The 18,584-nt window shown below is 50.7% G+C and overlaps 1 protein-coding gene across 1 annotated transcript in view; it reads right to left on the bottom strand.

Moving 5' to 3' along the window:
- The window catches only part of ABCD2 (ATP binding cassette subfamily D member 2), a 427,364-nt gene that overhangs the window by 12,109 nt on the left and 396,671 nt on the right, over positions 1-18,584 (bottom strand). The window contains exon 9 of the mRNA XM_069629213.1: positions 18,192-18,317. Coding sequence (XP_069485314.1) covers positions 18,192-18,317 — 126 coding nt within the window. The remainder of the gene's footprint in view (positions 1-18,191; positions 18,318-18,584) is intronic.

The raw sequence follows: 18,584 nt of genomic DNA, 5'->3' as shown, positions 1-18,584 counted from the left end.
TCAGTAGGCACAGGGGGAAGCATAGTGGCATCAGGGCTGGATCCTGCACTAGCAATCTGGATGTGCATCGATTGTACATTGTCCTCTACTGCTTGCAGGTTCTGTGATTTATAGTTTATTTTTCCAACTTGGCCTGTGTTTCCCTTAAACAAACTATTGACATTAGACCTCTTGGCATTAGGGACTACAGTATGTACCTGTGCAACGGAGTATGCGTTAAACTGAGGGTAGAAAACAGAAGTTATGCAAGAAACCCCTCCATCCTTTATGTTGGTATCATGAAACTGTTCTATCTGAGGTGAAGCACAACTGGAATCATGGGTTTCAACAACAGAGGTACTCTCGTATAATAAGTCTAACAGTGTGTTGTTTTCTGCGGCTAAGGCTTGTGCTGACATAGAATCGGGATCAAAACCAAAGATAGAACTAGGATCAGGCCATGTAGGATGTGCCATCCTATGGGAAAAATACTTTGCACGTAAATGCCCATTCGTGACAAGGAGTTCATTGGAGTCAGGACTAGTGATTTGATTGTCACAGATAAATGTAGGGGAAGCTTTCTGTACAAATTTGTTAGAGGCCTTGCTGCCTTTCTTTCTTAAACTTGCCATATTCAATGGGAATTTTGGGCTGGTCATACTGTCAGGATTAGTCAGGCGAGTACAAAGGCAGCGAATATGGCAAGGGAAATGTGCACCCAGGAACTATGACTCAGGTATGCTAGAACCCAGGAGTGCAAATAGAGTGTGACATCAAAACCAATATATTAAAGGGATGTGGGGTACGCACCTGACCGCGAGGAAAGTCGGCAAGCGCCTTACCCCCAATTGCTGTTACAGGTACTGACAGCGCTAAACCCACGTGGAGGGCAAGCAATGACAGGATCTGTGTACTAACACTCTTGATGGTATTACATAAGGGAACTTAAGAACTGTACTCACGAGGACGAGATAAACCTCTTGAATGTCAGCTAGCCCACGAATCCTGTTGAAGAAACTGGGACCCCGAAAGGCTAGAACAGCAATGGAAGGAAAACTAAATACCTAAGTGGGAATAGTGTTTACAAAATAGTGAGGAAAACATAAGCATTCACACAGGAGCTAGCTACTACCGCACACCACACCTAATAATCAAAGGGAAAATAAATGTAGAAGTGCAGTGGAAAACATGGAATGGATCCTCTAGAAAGTAAGGATCAGGAGCAGGGAAAAACGAAATAACCTATGCAAACTTCTCCCTACCCCTCCATGGAAAAGACAGGAAACTAAACTAAGAGGAAGGCTAAGGCAAATGGGTAACAGCAGCAAAGGACAGAGTCAAAGAAATATAGAACACAGACAAACTGGGCTGCATCTAAAAGGGGAAAGCACTGAGAATTGCTGCCTGCAAACAGAGGAAGACAAAAAGGGAAATCAAGGGAGCAGAAATCAATTAGCGCATGAATCCGAAATTCAGGGCGGAGGAAACAAGAAAACAGGAACAAGGAAGTAGGTACAAAGGCAAGGAACCAGGAACCAGGGACTAGTCAAAAACAGGAACACTGCGATCGATGACCAGCGCTGGACTGAAGTAAGACTGAGGCTTTTAAAGCTGCTTAACGAGCACACGCCTCGGGTGTGCTGATTGCTGCACCTGCCGCCACAGCTGTTACCTATCCTCCACCCAACCTTGTGTTGCAAGGGTGGAGGTGGAGCAGTGGGGCAGGCATTCTGGGAAGCATAGTCATTTGGTTAAAGAAGCATGCTGGCTGCCAAAAGCCTGGAATGGATCCGGAAGGGAAGTAGCTGGGAAAATAGGGATTTAGCGCTCCCAAATCATCCCAGCACTGTAGCATAAAGTTCGGAGGAAAAGTCCAGTAGGGAATAAACCCCAAATCATGCCCCCAAATGGTGGGAACGGGAGCGAGTCGTGACAACAATAATGCAGATCAAGAGACCTAATTAGAGGCATTGAAAGAGGAGTGTAAGGAAAAGATTGACTCTCTGCAAGAGAGTCAACAGAAGTTAAATCAACAAATACATTTTAATAGAGCCTGCGCAGAACAGATAGATACTCTACAAAATCAGATGTATAAATTGGGAGAGGAAAATAATAAGTTAATTATGAGAGACCTCCACTCTCAAAAAGAATTTGATGAAGAGCACCAGAAATACCATATCATCAAAAATCAAAGGGATGACCTGGCTGAACAGAGGGGCACCCTAAATTAAGAGAAATACACCCTAGGCCAGGAAGTAAGCAAGTTAAAACTGAGTTAGAGGGAAGAGAGTTCGCCCTCCAGGAGCTAAAGGAACTGAAAACAGAGTATGGGAAGCTACTGGAGCACACCAGACTGGTAGAGGGTGCTCTGGAAGAGAACACCCAGAGCGAAGATGCTAAAACTCAGGAGGTGAGTCTCCTGCAGCAGAACTTGTCCCAGTATTCCCAGACCATGCAGGAAGCGCAGAGAGACAACAAGGCTCTGTGTGAACAGAATGATGGGCTCAACAAACAAGTGGCAGTGCTAGAACGGGTCATAGAGGCCAGTAAAGCCTTGATAGCTGAACAAAAAACTCAGATCTTTGCTTCTCATCTAGAAGCAGGGGCTGAAAAGAAGAAACTAGCAAGGTTGTTAGATTTAATCTTAACTTGCAAGACCCCGAACAGGTAGAGAGGGACAGGGTAACCCTGGATCATAGTATAAGGACCTCTATGCTAAGGGACCCCAACCTATTTAATACTGTGAACACTTCCAGCTTCATGTCCACCGGTTCACATGAGCCAGAAATCATGAGGCCTGCAGAATTCAATAGACCCAGCAGAATGGAACTAACAGGTCAGAGCCCCACAGAAATTGATGGAAGGGCGTCCCTGTATAGATACTCAACCATTCAGGCTGATGTCTCTGACAGGGAAGTCTCCTATTAGGGGAGGGTCAGGGACTTAGATCCACTGAAATATTATTTTCCAAGGGACCAGTTGGTCCAATTTCAAGAAAACCCCCATGAAATAAGGCCCAAGACTTTCCTGAAGACCTATACCCAATTAGGGCGGTGGGGGGACTAATCTACCAACCCTGGGAGTAAGGAGGAGTCAGAAGACTACTCTCCTGTGCCCCACAGGAGTGGAGAAACTAGGCCCCACCATTCTGTGAGCCCCTCTCAAGCTCTCAGAATCCGGGAGGGCCTTGATGATCATGAGGGGACCTCAACTAGTAGTGCCTCTGAGTCTGAGAGCAAGTGGACTCGGGTGACTAAGCCAAAGAAGGCAAACAAACTCAAGCGAGTTATGACCAAAGACCCCATTAGGCACATTAAGGCCCTTAGAAGTGCCCTAACCCCCAACCATAGAAATGCAAAATATTCTGTTTGGGAACACCTGGAGCTCTATGAGCAGATGATGGACACTTTTTATATGAAAGACAATCAAAACTGTATTGAGTATGTAAAGCGGACATTCTCCCCTGAATACTCCAGTTTCTTTGAGGGACTGGAGGACCAGAACCATTCAAGATGGTCCACCTATAGGGCGGCCATCTTGAAACACTTCTCTGCCCACAGATCAGGCCCCACGAGAGTTTGTACAGGAGCTCAAACGCGCCTTTGCACAGACAACTAGGAGGGTGCGCAAAGATAGCAGGGACTTTGTAACCACCTTGTTTCACGCCCTTCCCAAGTATATTATGACCCAGCTTGTGAGGGACTTCCACGAGAAAAGAACGCTGGACTGGGTCATAGAGCAGGCGACCCGCATTTATGAGGTCCAAAAACCTGCAGAAAATAAAAATCTGAATAAAAACCCCAAACCAGCCAACACCCCTGCTGCTGCTAAGGTGGCGGAGGTGAATGTTGCCCCCATGTTAGACTTAGAGATGGGGAAGCCTAAAAATACACCTGCACAAAGTCAGCAGAATCCCAACCCAGAAGGCCTTCTGGCCTGTCACAAACAGGTGGTAGTCAGGGAGGTAATCCCACTAATGGGGCCCCTAAGTCCCCTGATTACATCAGCCCCCGATGCAAGGGCAACAGACCAATCCTGGGGTATGTCTGGACTCCTCCGGTCCAAGGGGGGATACAACCAGGTAAGTGCTGCCCCGGGAAACTTCCCTCCTTACTTCCCTCAGAAGGACAGGAATTCCCCAAATGCTAGGTTAAGCTTCTTCCCCCGATACTCACAAAACCCCAACCTGCAGGACAACCCTCCTTTGATTCCCCGCTTGCAGGAACCCAGACATCCCAATCCGGGAGAGGGGAGGCCAAGGGTGGAGGGTTCCCAGAATTCTCCATATCCAGGGTAATATCGGAGAAGGGATAGTTACCCTTCCCGTGATCCACCTAGGGTTGACCAGAGACCCCCGTACCAGCCAGAACGGGTGTCCAAACTGAAGCGCCAGGTCCAAAACCTAACCCAGGATCTGTGTTGCATGTTCAGAAGACCTCCCTGACTTCCCTCCTGAGGGACGAAAGGACAGCCGGTGCTGTTGTAGCGTGCCCAGGGTATGGGCCGTCTCTGTGTTGGCTTTGATGGCTTGAAGATATTCGTTGACTGCCTTGCTGAAAAGATTGTCTCTGTCGAACAGCATGTCCAGGACCCTTGTCTGGACCTCTTGCCTGAAGTTGGTGGCCTTCAGCCAGTCACAACGACAGAGGCAAACCCCATTTCCCATCTGGTGGAACCCTGTGTCCGCAATGTTCTAAGCCAGGGTGATGGCGTGGTCCGACACCACCTCACCTTCCTGAAGGATCTCCATTGCCTTTACCTGCTTGTCCTCGGGGGGAAATCCAGGATCAGAGCCATCTTTTACCATAGCTCCCGGTTGTACCTGGCCAAGTTCGCTAAGGCGTTGGCCGCCTTGACCGTTGTCGCTGCCGAGTAAATGACTTTCCATCCCACGCATCCAATTTCTTCCCCTCACAGTCTGGGGGAACAGAGGTTGAAGACGACGGATTGGACAACTTCTTCCTTGCCGCAGTTGAGACCACCGAGTCCGGTGATGGTTGCGACCAAAGACATTTGGGTGCAGACTCTGGGACTCGATATTTCTTCTCCTGCCGGTCCCTCTTTGACAGTGCCGTGGAGGGGTTCTTCAGAAGTGCCAGTCTCTCATCCCAGAGGCCGTCCAGTAGCAGTACCCACAGAACAGTCTTCCTTTTCGCCTCCCAGTGATGGTACAGGAAAACTTCCTTTTTCTTCTCTTCAGGGGTGTGCTGAAAAAGTTCTGACGTACGGGCGATCATGGAGTGGAAGGATCCCACTTTGTCTGGTGGAGAAGCCCTTGGTGGCGGAGAGAGACCACCGTCGTCGTCTCGTCTGGGGCCGTCATAGCCGTGTCCGTCCCCATGTCCCTGGGGGGAGGGCAGTGACCGTTGGAGTGGAGGCATAAGGTGCCTCCTCCTTTTCTTCGGCGGTGTCAACGGCGCCGTCGCCGATGGAGTCGCTGGTGGTGACGTCGCCATCCTCTTCTGAATCTCTGACACCAGTGTGTGGAGGGTCGAGAGAATAACCTGCGACAGTTCTCTGGGAGGTGCCCGGGGGATAGGGTCGCAGGGCCCAGCGCCTATGTCATTGCCCCCTAACTCATCATTGTCGTTGCGTCTGGCGGGTGTCCCCTCAACATTTTCATCATCATCATCGTCGTCACCCATCTTCTCTGGGATGGTGTGGACGGAAACAATGTCCTCCTCATCCGACGGAGAAATATCCGTTCCCTGAACCTCTTCCACCCCCCCCACTTTCTTCGGGTCCTGAGATGTCGGTTTCAGGCTGAGGTCTGGCATCCTCCTTTCTGGAGTCTTCTCCACTGGCTTGACTGAAGCTTCCCACCTGGGAGGAAGCACCACCCTGGTCACCATCAGGGTACCTTGGACCGGGCTAGCCCCTTTCGTCTTTGAGAGGGCGGCAGCAACCATCTTGATGGAAGAGGATGTCTTGGCCTGAACTACCTGGGCCTTAGCTGGCAGGACGGACACCTTGTCCTGTTTGACCTTCTCCGGTTTCTCTTGCAGCTTCCCCGGGGTAGCTGACTTTCCCTTTGACGAAGAGCTGGAGCAATGGCTGGAGATTGAGGCCAATGGAGACAATGAACGTTCACTGACTGTCGCGGGACCCGCTTGTGCAGCGACCCCCGGCGGAAACGGACTTGCGGTGCTTGGCTTTGTCTTTGGCCCCTACGGATGGAGCACTCTCAAAGGACTTAGAAGCCCGCTCTGGCTGGCTGGATCCGGATGAGGCATGCCCCTGTGCACCACACGGGGTAGAGGCCTTGGCCTTGAGCCACGTTGCCAGTCGGACGTGCTGGTCCTTCATCGTGCGCTTGGTGAAACCACAGCAGAACTCACAATCGTTTTTTCCTTGTGCGTCAGGTGCAAACAATACAGGCGCTGGCAATGCTTGTCGTCCGTGAAAAAATTCTGCAAACCGCAGCTGGTGCACAGCTCGAAGAGGGAAGCTCCATCCTTCTTCTCCTCCGACATGATCTGCTGCAGTTTAGGCCTGATGGACTTCTGGAAACTTCCAAGGTAAAACACTTGATGATTTCTGCCTGAAAGATGCTGAAAAACGGATCCCTGTTAATCGGAAGACTAAACGATGGAGCACACAGGCTCGATTGAACCAAAAACAGAGTTTTTCTACCAAAAAAGCGTGAAAAACTCAGAAAGCTCAAAGATCAAAACACGAGGACTCCCAACATAGAACGTGCGGTAACAATCTGAAGATGGCTGCCAGAGGAGGGTCTTAGGGAAAGGGCAGTCATTGGCTGGGGCAAAATTACCTAGAGCTCAGTGATTGGTTTATAGGAGAAAGACAGTTTATAAATGAAAGTGAAACTGTCTTTTCTTTTGCTGAGGATTCCCGGCTAGATGACAGGGAATATTCATGAGCATGTGAATCCATGCCAGACCCCGTGCTGGAGAAGGAACAAGTTACTTACCTGTAACTGTTGTTCTCCAGCATGGGTCTGGCATGGATTCACATGCTCATGAATATTCCCCGTCGTCAGGCTGGGAATCCTCGGTAAAGAAAAAACCAGTATCAGTTTCGTTTCTGATCTGTCTTTCGTAGTAGTAACCAATCACTGATCTCTGCGTCATACTGACCACAGCCAATGACTGCCCTCTACCTAAGTCCCGCCTCTGGCAGCCATCTTCAGATTTGGAAGCACGTGAAGTGGCAGTATGACCAAGTGAAGAGCCGCAGAGGGGTAGGCGGGAGGGTTCGCATGTGAATCCATGCCAGACCCATGCTGGAGAACAACAGTTACAGCTAAGTAACTTGTTCCTTCTCCAGCATGGGGTCTGGCATGGATTCACATGCTCATGAATAAAGAATACATAGCAGCACCCACATGCACAACCACGGGAGGTGGCAAAGGCTCAACATTAAGCATCACATCAAACTCAACATTAAGCAATCTTACCTCCTCACCAGGCTCACCTCAGGCGAACAGGTTGCGCAGCACTGCTTGGCCGACCCTGGACTCCTCCCTGGAATCCTGATCGACGCAGTAGAATTTCGTGAAGGTGTGCGTCGACCTCCACGTAGCAGCCCTGCAAATGTCCAGCAGGGGCACACCAGATAGGAACGCCGTGGTAGCTGCGATCGCTCTGGTGGAATGTGCTCTCGGACGGCCAGGCAGCGGTCGGTTTGCCAACCGGTGACAGTACATGATACAGCCAGAGAGCCATCTGGAAATGGAAGCCTTCGAGAGAGCCTTCCCCTGATTGACAGGTCCAAAGTTCACAAAGAGTTGTGACGTCTTCCGAAAACACTTCGTGCGGTCCAAGTAGAACTTCTGCGCTCTAGCCACATCCAGCGAGTGCAAAGTCCTCTCAGCCGGTGACGAAGGCGACGGGAAAAACACAGGCAACACCAAGGGTTCGTTGAGATGGAAGTCCGACGGCACCTTGGGCATGAAGGAGGGGTGCGTCCTGAGCACCACCCTCGTGTCGTGAAAAGTTAAGTACGGGGCCTTGCAGGAAAGGGCCTGGATCTCTCCCACCCGTCGTATGGAGGTGATGGCCACAAGAAACGCTGTTTTCCACGACAGGAACTTCAACGGGGCCGAGTGCAGAGGCTCGAACGGAGGTCCCATGAGCTTGGTCAGCACCACGTTGAGCTCCCACGCCGGGGCCGGAGCCTTCACCGGCGGGAACGATCTGAACAGTCCCTTCATGAACTCTTTCACCAGACGATGAGACCACAAGGACGTCCGCCCCGTGGTTCTGGTGTATCGGGAGATCGCAGCAAGATGAATCTTGATGGACGCGTGTGCCAGTCCAGATTTGGCCAGCGTCAACAGGTACGGCAGTACTTGGGGAGCCGTAATCCTTAGAGGGTTAATCTTCTGTGCGTGGCACCAGACAGAGAACCTCTTCCATTTGTGTCCGTAGCATTTAAGAGTCGAGGACGCCCTGGCCTTTGCAAGAACCTCTCTGCAGTCGGCCGGTATGTCGTATCCTCCAAACTCTAGCGCTGCAGGAGCCAGGCCTGCAAGTTCAGCGACTTCGGGTCGTGGTGGAGGATGGCGCCTCCTTCCCTGGAGAGCAGATCCGCGTCCACTGGCAGCTTGATTGACGGGGACGCTGACAAGTCCAGAAGGTCCGGGAACCATATCTGCCTCGGTCACGCAGGTGCGACGAGGATCATCCTGCACCGTGACCTCTTGAGCCGGTTGATGAGCCGGATCAGTAGTGGCAATGGAGGGAACGTGTGTAGGAACAGGCCCTCCCAGGGGAACGAGAAAGCATCGCCCATGCTCCTCGGCTGGGGAAACATGCTGGCGAACCTCCGGCACTTGGAGTTCGTCGCCGTCGAGAACAGGTCGATCTGGGGTGTGCCCCACCGTCGGAAGAGGCGATCCACTAGATCCTGCCGTAGTTCCCACTCGTGGCACGAGCGCAGCTCCCTGCTGAGTGAGTCGGCGATGGTGTTTTTTATCCCTGCCAGATGAAACGGCACCAGAAACATCCTTTGGGCGATGGCCCAATGCCACAGGTCCTGCGCCTCCTTGGACAGTGCTGGGGACCTGGCTCCGCCCTGTTTCCTGATGTAAAACATGGTGGTGGTGTTGTCGGTGAAGATCCTCACCACCTTGCCCTTGAGGGACGGAAGGAAGGACTTGAGGGCCCAAAACACTGCACGGAGCTCCAGGACGTTGATATGGAGGGACTTCTCCGTCGGGAGCCAAAGGCCTCTCGCGTGCAGATTTTCGGTGTGCGCTCCCCACCCTTCCAGGGAGGCATCCGTGGTCACTGTCTCCTGGTGGCCTGGGGTCTGGAAGTCCATGCCCGCCGTCAGATGCGCGGGGGTGCCCCACCACCGGATCGCTCGTCGGAAACTCTCGTCGAGTGTGATCCTCTCCTCGAAGCTGCCCGTCGTTTGGATCCAGCGCGCGTCCAGGAACTCCTGCAACGGGCGCATCCGGAGCCTGCACATGGGAATGAGGTAGATGCAAGAAGACATCATTCCGAGGAGGGACTTGATGGACCTCACCTTGGCCGCGTCGGCAACCAACATCCGCTGTACCTTGCCCAGGATGGCCCTGGTCCTTTCCTCCGACGGGGAGGCCAGAAGGGACACTGTGTCGAGCTTCGCTCCCAGAAACAGTGCGTCTTGCGTGGGTACCAGGTGGGACTTGGCGTAGTTCACGGAGAATCCCAGGTCCGTGAGAAGTTGGACGGTCCTTGCCGTGTGCTCCACGGCGAGCTCCCTCGTCTTGGCTCGGATGAGCCAGTCGTCCAGGTAGGGGTAGACGTGGATCCCCTCTCGGCGCAGCTGCGCCGCCACTGGTGCAAGGCACTTGGTGAATACCCTGGGTGCCGACCGTAGACCGAAGGGAAGGGCTCTGAACTGATAGTGACGCCCTTGGACCACGAACCTGAGAAATTTTCGGTGCCCCTTTAGGATGGGAATATGGAAGTAGGCATCCTCCAAATCCAATGACGACAGGAAGTCGCCCTCCTCCAGCTGACCCAGGACGTGCTGGAGGGTGACCATCCGGAACTTCTGTGCCTTGATGAACTTGTTCAGCCGTCGTAGGTCTAGGATGGGGCGCCATCCTCCCGTCTTCTTCTTCACGAGGAAGTATCTTGAGTAAACTCCGGAGCCCCGAAGCCTCTTTGGGATGAGTTCGATGGCGCCCTTCCTGAGCATCGCCTTTACCTCCCGGAGAAGCTGAGGGACGTGAAGCTCTTTCCTGGCCACAGGGGGGACGCGCGGGCACCTTCTTTGAAACTCGAGCGCGTGGCCCTGGGCTAGGGCGTCCAGCACCCAACGGTCGGTGGAGATGGACTCCCACACGCTGACGAAGCTCGCCAGCCGGCCTCCCACCGGGGTGCTTCGGTGGGAGCCTGACCCCACGGCCGGTTCAATCCTGCTTAGACGAGGCTTTGCCGCCTAGACCTCCTTGGCGACGACGGCGGGGTCCGCCTGACTTGCCTCGTCCCCTGTAAGCTTCCTGAGATGACGAACGGGCCGCTTGACGGTAGGTGGAAAATCCGCCGCCGGAACCTTTGGAGGCGCCCTTGCCTCCGCCGCTCTGAAAGGGCGGCCGCCGTTGCTGGAGAACCCCGAGAGCCCGGGCCGTCTCCGTGTCCGCTTTAATGGCTTGAAGGGAATCGTCCACTGTTTTCCCAAACAGGTTGTTCCCATCGAACGGCATGTCCAGGACTCTGGTCTGTACGTTTTAACGGAAGTCAGTAGCCTTGAGCCATCCACGCCGCCTAAGGCACACGCCGTTGCCCAACTGGCGAAATCCAGTGTCGGCGATGTCCGTCGCAATAGTGATGGCGTGGTCCGACGCCACCTCACCTTCCTGCAAGATCTCCAGGGCATCCGCCCTCTTGTCGTCCGGTAGGAAGTCCGGCAGGGGAGACAGCTTGTACCACAGCTCCCTGTCGTACCGGGCTACGATAGCCAAGGCGTTAGCCGCCTTAATCGTCGTCGCTGCAGACGAGATGACCCTGCGCCCCATCGTGTCCAATTTCTTTCCCTCGCCGTCCGGCGGGGAAGACGACGTGGAGGCCGCACCCCCCCCGCTTTCTTCCTGGCCGCCGCGGAGACGACGGAGTCCGGGGTAGGCTGTGCCCGGAGGCACAAGGGGGCCGCGTCCGGGACCTGGTACTTCTTCTCGTACCGGTCTCTTCTAGCCGGCGTCGTGGATGGGTTCTTGAGGAGGGCGAGGCCCTCATCCCAAATATCGTCCAGTAGAGGTACCGCAAGGACCGTCTTCCTCTTGGCCTCGCGCCGCTGATAAAGGAAACCTTCCTTCTTCTTCTCCTCAGGGCAGAGCTGGAAGAGCTCGGATGCCCTGGCGATCATGGAGTGAAAAGATCCAATCTCGTCGGGCGGGGAAGCCCGGGTGGGAGGAGACGCTAGCAGATCCTCGTCGTACACCTCGTCGTCCGTACCCGTCGCGGCCGTGTCAGTCCCCGTATCATCCCCTCGAGTCGTGGACGGGGAGGAGGGCTGAACGGGGCGCGACGGCTGAAAAGGAGGTGGAGGGTGAATCCTTCTTTTCTTAGGAGGGGGGCTGCCCGAAGGGCCTGGTTCCGGGTCCCCCGACGGGAGTGGTTCCTCCACTGGTAACGGCAGTCTCGTCCTTATCTCTGAGCATAAGGACTGTATAGCCAACAAAATGGCCGCCGAGTTGTCTTGCGGCACTGGCAGAGGGGAATCCGACGGGCGGTCAGGGGCCCCGTTGGTACCCTCGACGATGTCGTCGTCTCCTGCGTCGGGATCCCTCCCGACGGGCTGGTCTTCTTCCACGCCAACGCCGTGGCTTAAGACCTCGATCAGTTCTTCCTCAGAGGTTGAGGCCAAATCCACAACAACCTCCTGCCCCCCCTTTTTCTTCTCCGTCAGAGGTTTCACGGGGGTCCTGTCGATGGGCATAAAAGAGGACTCCCTCCGCGGTGGCAGGGAGACTCTGAGCCCCGAGGTCGCCACCACTGGTGTAGCCTCCACAGGCTGAGCCAGGGCCGCCGCGACTGTCTCGATAGAGGCCTTGGCCGGATGGATTAAGGCTTTCACCACCCTAGGTGCGCTCACCGCCTTCTCCTTGAGGGGGGGACACTGCCTCGCTCCCCCTCCGCCTTCGAGCTCGACCGGGGCCTCTCCAGGAGCTTCGCCGGGTGCTCGGCCTTCCTCTTACCCGACCCAGAGCATTGGCTCGTGGTTGATGGTGCCGGGGAGGGTGCGCCCTGCCTGGCGCCCGTAGATCCCGACCGTTCGGCGCTCCCGGTGCCAGCGGACTCGCGGTGCTTGGCCTTATGTTGGACCCCCGTCGCCGGGGCGTCCTCAAAGGTCTTAGAAGACCGCTCGGATTTCTTCCTCTTCTTCTCGCCGGACGGGCTCTTCCCTTCCAGCCAGTTGGCGAGACGTTGATGGCGGTCCTTCATGGTCCGCTCCGACATGTTGCCGCAAAACGCACAGTCCTTCTCCACGTGCGTCTTGTCTTCATGTAGGCAGTAAAGACAAAAGGAGTGTTCGTCTTCCTTAAAGACATTCTGCAGCTGGCATCCAGGGCAGACCCTGAACAGCTTTCCGGGCGTCGAGCTTCCCTTCTCCTGGGCCATGACCGAGATGGGCCTGAGAAACTTCTGGAGTCCTCCAAAAGCGTAGCTCGACGAATCTTCACCCTTGAGGGGCGTAGACGAATCCGACATGGGTCCCTGTTGATCGGATGGAGAGTCGGTCGAGCTTGAGGCTCTTTTGACCGAAAAAAACGAAGTTTTTGAGAAAAAACGTGAAAAAATAGCACTAACGCTCGAGAGCAATAGCACGAGGATCCCAACACATGAACGTGCGGTAAAAATCTGAAGATGGCTGCCAGAGGCGGGGCTTAGGTAGAGGGCAGTCATTGGCTGTGGTCAGTATGACGCAGAGATCAGTGATTGGTTACTACTACGAAAGACAGATCAGAAATGAAACTGATACTGGTTTTTTCTTTACCGAGGATTCCCAGCCTGACGACGGGGAATATTCATGAGCATGTGAATCCATGCCAGACCCCATGCTGGAGAAGGTGGGTTTTTAGTCCATGATGCCCATGACGCTGGATGGTGAATGCCTAAAAAGTCAGTAAGATATTTATGTAATTCAATCTGTTCCCTGCAATAGGTGTAGCATGAGGAATTCTTCCAAATATGTAATGAGTAAATCTTCAGTTAGTTTCAGTTTGAGGAAAATAATACATTGACCCTCCACAAGGGTCCAGTTGCAATTATCTGGGAGTTACAGAGCAAGCTTCATGGCCTCTTGCCTCGTTATCAAGTGTCCTCCTATGTCATTATCAGCATGAAATAAAGCAGACCTGTGCAAGCATCAGCACCTGTGTTCCTTTTGCTCCTTTTGAGCTGCTGCCTAGGATGGCTTCCTTTCTGCTTCCGTCCCTCCTGACCAGTGCCAACCTAGTTTGCTCTGGCTCATCTCATGGCTTTTAAACCCACTCACTCCGCCAGTGGAACAATGACAGTTTGTTTTTCCTAGAGTCGTTCTGTCTGGACAAGTCTCACCCCTCCTGTACAAAATGGTCCACTTTAAAAGCGATTGTTGTTGGTTTGTTTCTTGCTGTTTCTCCTCTTCTCAAGGAGGTACAGTCTCACCATTGCCTTCTATATCAAACCCTTGCAGACGGGAACACTGTTCGTTCATTGGGAAAGCTTACTGAAAAATGAGCATGTTTGGGGCAGCGTCACCTACCTGTATGCTTTAGGAGACATTTAACAGGTAGTACACAGACCTGTTCCATTGTCTCGTGTTGTTCCTTACCTTCAGTGTTTTTGTGGGGGGGGGGGTTGGATGTGTTTTTTCCCATTTTAGATATTTAGTAATCTTATGGTGGAGATTATGTTAGTAAATGATTGTATTGTTGCTGGAATATTAAAGGGATGGTCTAGTAAAAAATTTTATTTAAAAAATAGATAGGCCACATAAAAAAAAATATACTAGCATCCTCCGTTTTAAAACTTCCTATGTAAAATTTTGAGCTATTCAAGCTCAAAATTCGAAAAAGCAAGCACAGGGGCGCCGCCATTTTGTGAAATGGAGGCCCTCCTGTGCTGGCTTTTGCTTTTGCGGCACTAATGAAGGAAAAGCCAGCCAGCTGTAGTAAACAAAGTCTACCGCTGGGTGGCTTTCCCTTCATTAGTGCCGGGACTCGGAGGACGCGGACCGGAGACCAGAGCAGGAAAGCTGCACCTGAATCTCGGTAAGTGCTATTTATTTTTTTTACAAAAAATAAGCACTAGCTCCGTTTTTTTTCTAAGTTTTCCGGGCTGGAGGAGCCCGGAAAACTTAGAAATAAAACCGCAGCTTTAAAAACGTATTTATGTTTGCGGTCGCTTTTGAAGCGACCGCAAACATAAATAAAACGTTATTGTGTTGGAAAACGCTGCGGTTTTAAAACCGCAGCGTTTTCCAACACAACCGCGTTGTGTTTGCCTGAATCTGCTTTACCATTTGGGGCTCTCGGGCTCCCCAGGAGCCCGAGAGCCCCAAATGGAAAAGCAGATTCAGGCAGACATAACGCGGCATTGCGGAAAACAACCGCGTTGTGTCTGCCTGAATCTGCTTTTCCATTTGGGGCTCCCCACGGGGAGCCCGAGAGCCCCAAATGGAAAAGCAGATTCAGGCAGACAACGCAGCATTTAGCATTTCCCATTTGGGGCTCTCGGGCTCCCCACGGGGAGCCCGAGAGCCCCAAATGGGAAATCAGCTGCAGGTAGAAACACTACGCGGCATGTAAACATAACCGCGTGTGTTTCTGCCTGCTGTGGCTTTCACTTTGGGTCTCCGGTGCTCCCCTGCCGCGTTGTGTCTGCCTGAATCTGCTTTTCCATTTAAAACCGCAGCGTTTTCCAACACAATAACGTTTTATTTATGTTTGCGGTCGCTTCAAAAGCGACCGCAAACATAAATACAACGTTTTTAAAGCTGCGGTTTTATTTCTAAGTTTTCCGGGCTCCTCCAGCCCGGAAAACTTAGAAAGAAAAACGCAGCTAGTGCTTATTTTTTGTAAAATCCCCCCACACCCTCACACCCTCCTCCTCCCGATACATTTTTTTTAATAAAAAAATGTGCACACTAAAAACACACTATTCACACTAGCTTAACTATACCTTCTTTCCACGGTACAATGAGGCACCTCCTGTTCGAGGTCGAACACCAGAGCTGCACACATCTATGGTATTCGACTCTACCTGAATGCAAGCCTGTTACTGTCACGTTGTAAAGTGACAGGCCCCCTGTTCTCCCACATCGTTTTGTGGGTGGTTGAAGTTCGGGCCACATGTTGGAAGGGGAAGTGATGTTGGGCTACCGAGGGGCGGGATGAGACAAGGGGAGTTACAGTTACTTTCACGTGTGTTAGAACCGCACTTCGTCCTTGTAGCCTTAATGATGGAGGCGTGTGAGTCTAGAGGGTGTAGCCGCGACTGTGGGAGCATGGTCCGCTCCTTCAGGCTGACAGCTACATGACAGTAATGAGACTAAAATAGCCAGGAATGCATTCGCGATCGTTGTGTCGTTTTTTGGCAGACAGGTCCTATTCGAAGTGGCTCTAACTGTGAATCCTGGCATTTATTTGTAATAGTTTAGGCAAAACTGTCGACACTTCTTGGTGATAATATGAGTAGCCAGGTCTTCTGCCCAGTCCTGGGATCTGGGATGAAATGCCACACTAAAGGACAACAGAAGGGCAGCGTGGTGTTTAGATTTTCAAGGACAATGCATCTCTTCAAATGCATCCTTAATTTGCTGCATTAATGCAGCGCCCTGCAGACTTTCCCTCTGCTGCATACATCGACTCTGCTACATTATGTCTGCTGCAGAATTGCACTCTGTGATGACGGATGCATCTTTGGGGTCATGCGGCTACAGGCCTGCATCTTAGTGCTTGTGTGCTAAACTGATGGGTAGGCCTGCAAACTGCTGATGTGCATTGTATGTATAGATAAGGCACGGTAGAGGTAGTTCAGCGGCACACACTAGTTCCTTCAATGCTGCTGCTGAGTGCTAAATAAATGTCAATGTGGAACAAATAAGTATTGTTCTGGTCTTTGCTTTATTTTTACAATTGGGTTAGCTCAAGAAGACTTATATTTTCAATGATAACTTTTATTTGAACAAGTCAATTTGACATGGGGAAAATACTGTTCCTATCTCAATACACACAAGATAATTAACATGCAGGATTTGGGTAACATTAAAAGGCAAAAGTGACAGTAAGGCAGTACTATGTGTGGGATTTGCAAGGATTGCGGGCCTTCGAGGGCATGCATCTGGTGGCTCGTATGCTACTTTGCAATTGCAGTAGGCTCACAATTGTATTTGTGTCCCTAATGTTAATATCATTTACTGGATAAATAGCTGCATTTACTTCTCTACCTGCCAAATAGCAGCCACAAAAGTCACGATTTGTTTCACTTCCTTCTGCTATTCTCGTGTCAAAAGCTAGACAATTGGTTATGGAGAGACAAACACCAGGAACAACGTGCAAGTGTAATACAAGGGATTTGATTGACACTCGCGTATAGGCTCTAGAATGCCCGCACCTGACATTCTTTTGATTTTATTACAAATGCAAGATGTAGCGATTGACAGAAAAATATCACCCCCTCCTCACTATATCTATTGCGCGACCTGCAAAACGTTCAATATACTGTGATAAAATATCTAGAAAGACACGTTACATTCCAACGCATTGATATCCTATACATTATTCATAAAATGCTCTACATCCGCTGTGATCACTTGCTGACAAAACACATTTAAAGCTGGATTTATTACACCCCTGGTAGATGGAAAAACTGTGCTTAATAGTAGCCTTTACCCATGGTGTCCACCAATGGGTTGTTTTGTGTGCACATTTTACTGGACCCTAGACTTCAGGCAATTGTACTGTAAAATGAGCTCATCGTCTATCGTTTGCGTTAACTCTGAATGTCCGGAATGTAGAAATATGGGGTAAAGGTAGGCGTTTCTATGTAATGATTTCAAAAAGTCCCCCATTTCCAAATCCCACTCCCTGGTCCTTTTTTTCAAAAATGTTTTTGTGTTTTGCCTCGCCACTATTCCTCCCTTCCTCTTGTAATGCGTGCTTGACATGTTTTTTGCAAAATGAACATTACACACCATACAGATTGCGTCTTCACACAGTCGAGATTATTTTGCTTTTATATTCTATGCATGGGACTGGGATAGCTAACTATGTAAACTGCCAAGAAGATCATATAGGAAGTCTTGATTTGCATAATATTGATCCTGTACTGTATTGGTACTGAAAATATGAAAAATGAAGCGATGGACTGCTACCCCAAATTCTCAATTGTAAGGAAGCTTTGATTCAGGCACCTGCATCCTTCACCTTTTACTTTTCTGGGTCTCCCAGAGTGTGTGTTCTGCACCCAGACATGGGCCCAGAGCCCCCTCTGCCTTGGCAATCAAGTTTTAACTCGGTGATGAGGTCTACAAGGCCATCAGTTGCTTGTGTTCCATGCATGAAGCGCATGGTCTTGTAGTCCGCGCTGCGCTAGAGGAGCCTGTTTGAGATAGATCCAGACAGGGTTGCATATGGTTGGTCTCCCTGCATAAATGATGTATTATTTATTTATATACACGAGGAACAATGCTCTTTTCATCACAAAAGAACGTACAATAGATAAGAAATCAGATTGGATGGGAAGCAGTGAGCTTCTCACAACGGGGTTAGCTTGAGGTAAATTCTGGCCAGGTTGTGGAGGGGAGTAAATGAAACAGTCACAGGGGACAATGCATAAGTGGACATACATAGATTAAGGACAACAAACATCGGGCATTTTTAAGTGCAGCTAGGCGGTACAGCCAGCTGTGCTGCGGATGTGACCATGATGGATGAAGTGCTAGAATGGAAGCAGAGGAAGTGAGAGATAGAGGCAGGTTAAAGGCAAGGGAAAAATGTTAGCTAGCAGGCAGATAAGAGGTACGTTAAGAGGATAATATCACAGGCAAACAAAAAACATATAATGGAATGCTACTGAGTAGGAATTGCCATCATTTAACATTTCAAACATGTCCATCCATATATTTTTGCATTTTTAGGGATGCTCCATAGATCATTGGACCATCTGAAAACTGGATAAGATTTTTAAAAAACACCTAACAAATAGTTTAGCTATAGACAATATGTATGTATCTGCGATACCAATAACGACAGTGGTAATGTTGTTCCTTACCAAAGAGAAGGTCGGTGTGTTATGGAAAGCAATGATATCCCTGCATCTTTTGCAGCTTGAAAAATCTTTCCTTCTACGTCAATGCTTACAGCACTGGTGCACTCGTCCAGCAATGCATATTTTGGTCTTCAAAAAGAAAAAAAAGAAATTATTTGTCTCTTTTCACAGAGGATACGTCTACATGTTGTGTTCAAGTTAGGCTTGTAAAAGTATATTACTGATACGACATGTCTTAGATGAACCATAAGAATACAAACTATATTAAAAACCACAGAGGAATCCTAATGCATCATGAATTACGAGTGCCCGATGTTATTTTACACAAGTATTCAATTAGCAGCCTCAGTAAGTAACAACATGTCTAGATATTGGTGACTTCTGCTATGATAAAAT

This window comes from Ambystoma mexicanum, chromosome 12 (genome assembly GCF_040938575.1).
Source record: "Ambystoma mexicanum isolate Mex_15411 chromosome 12, UKY_AmexF1_1, whole genome shotgun sequence".
NCBI classification, from domain to species: Eukaryota; Metazoa; Chordata; class Amphibia; order Caudata; family Ambystomatidae; genus Ambystoma; species Ambystoma mexicanum.
Note: the sequence above shows the minus strand (reverse complement) of the source record. Positions and strands in the feature narration are given on the sequence as shown.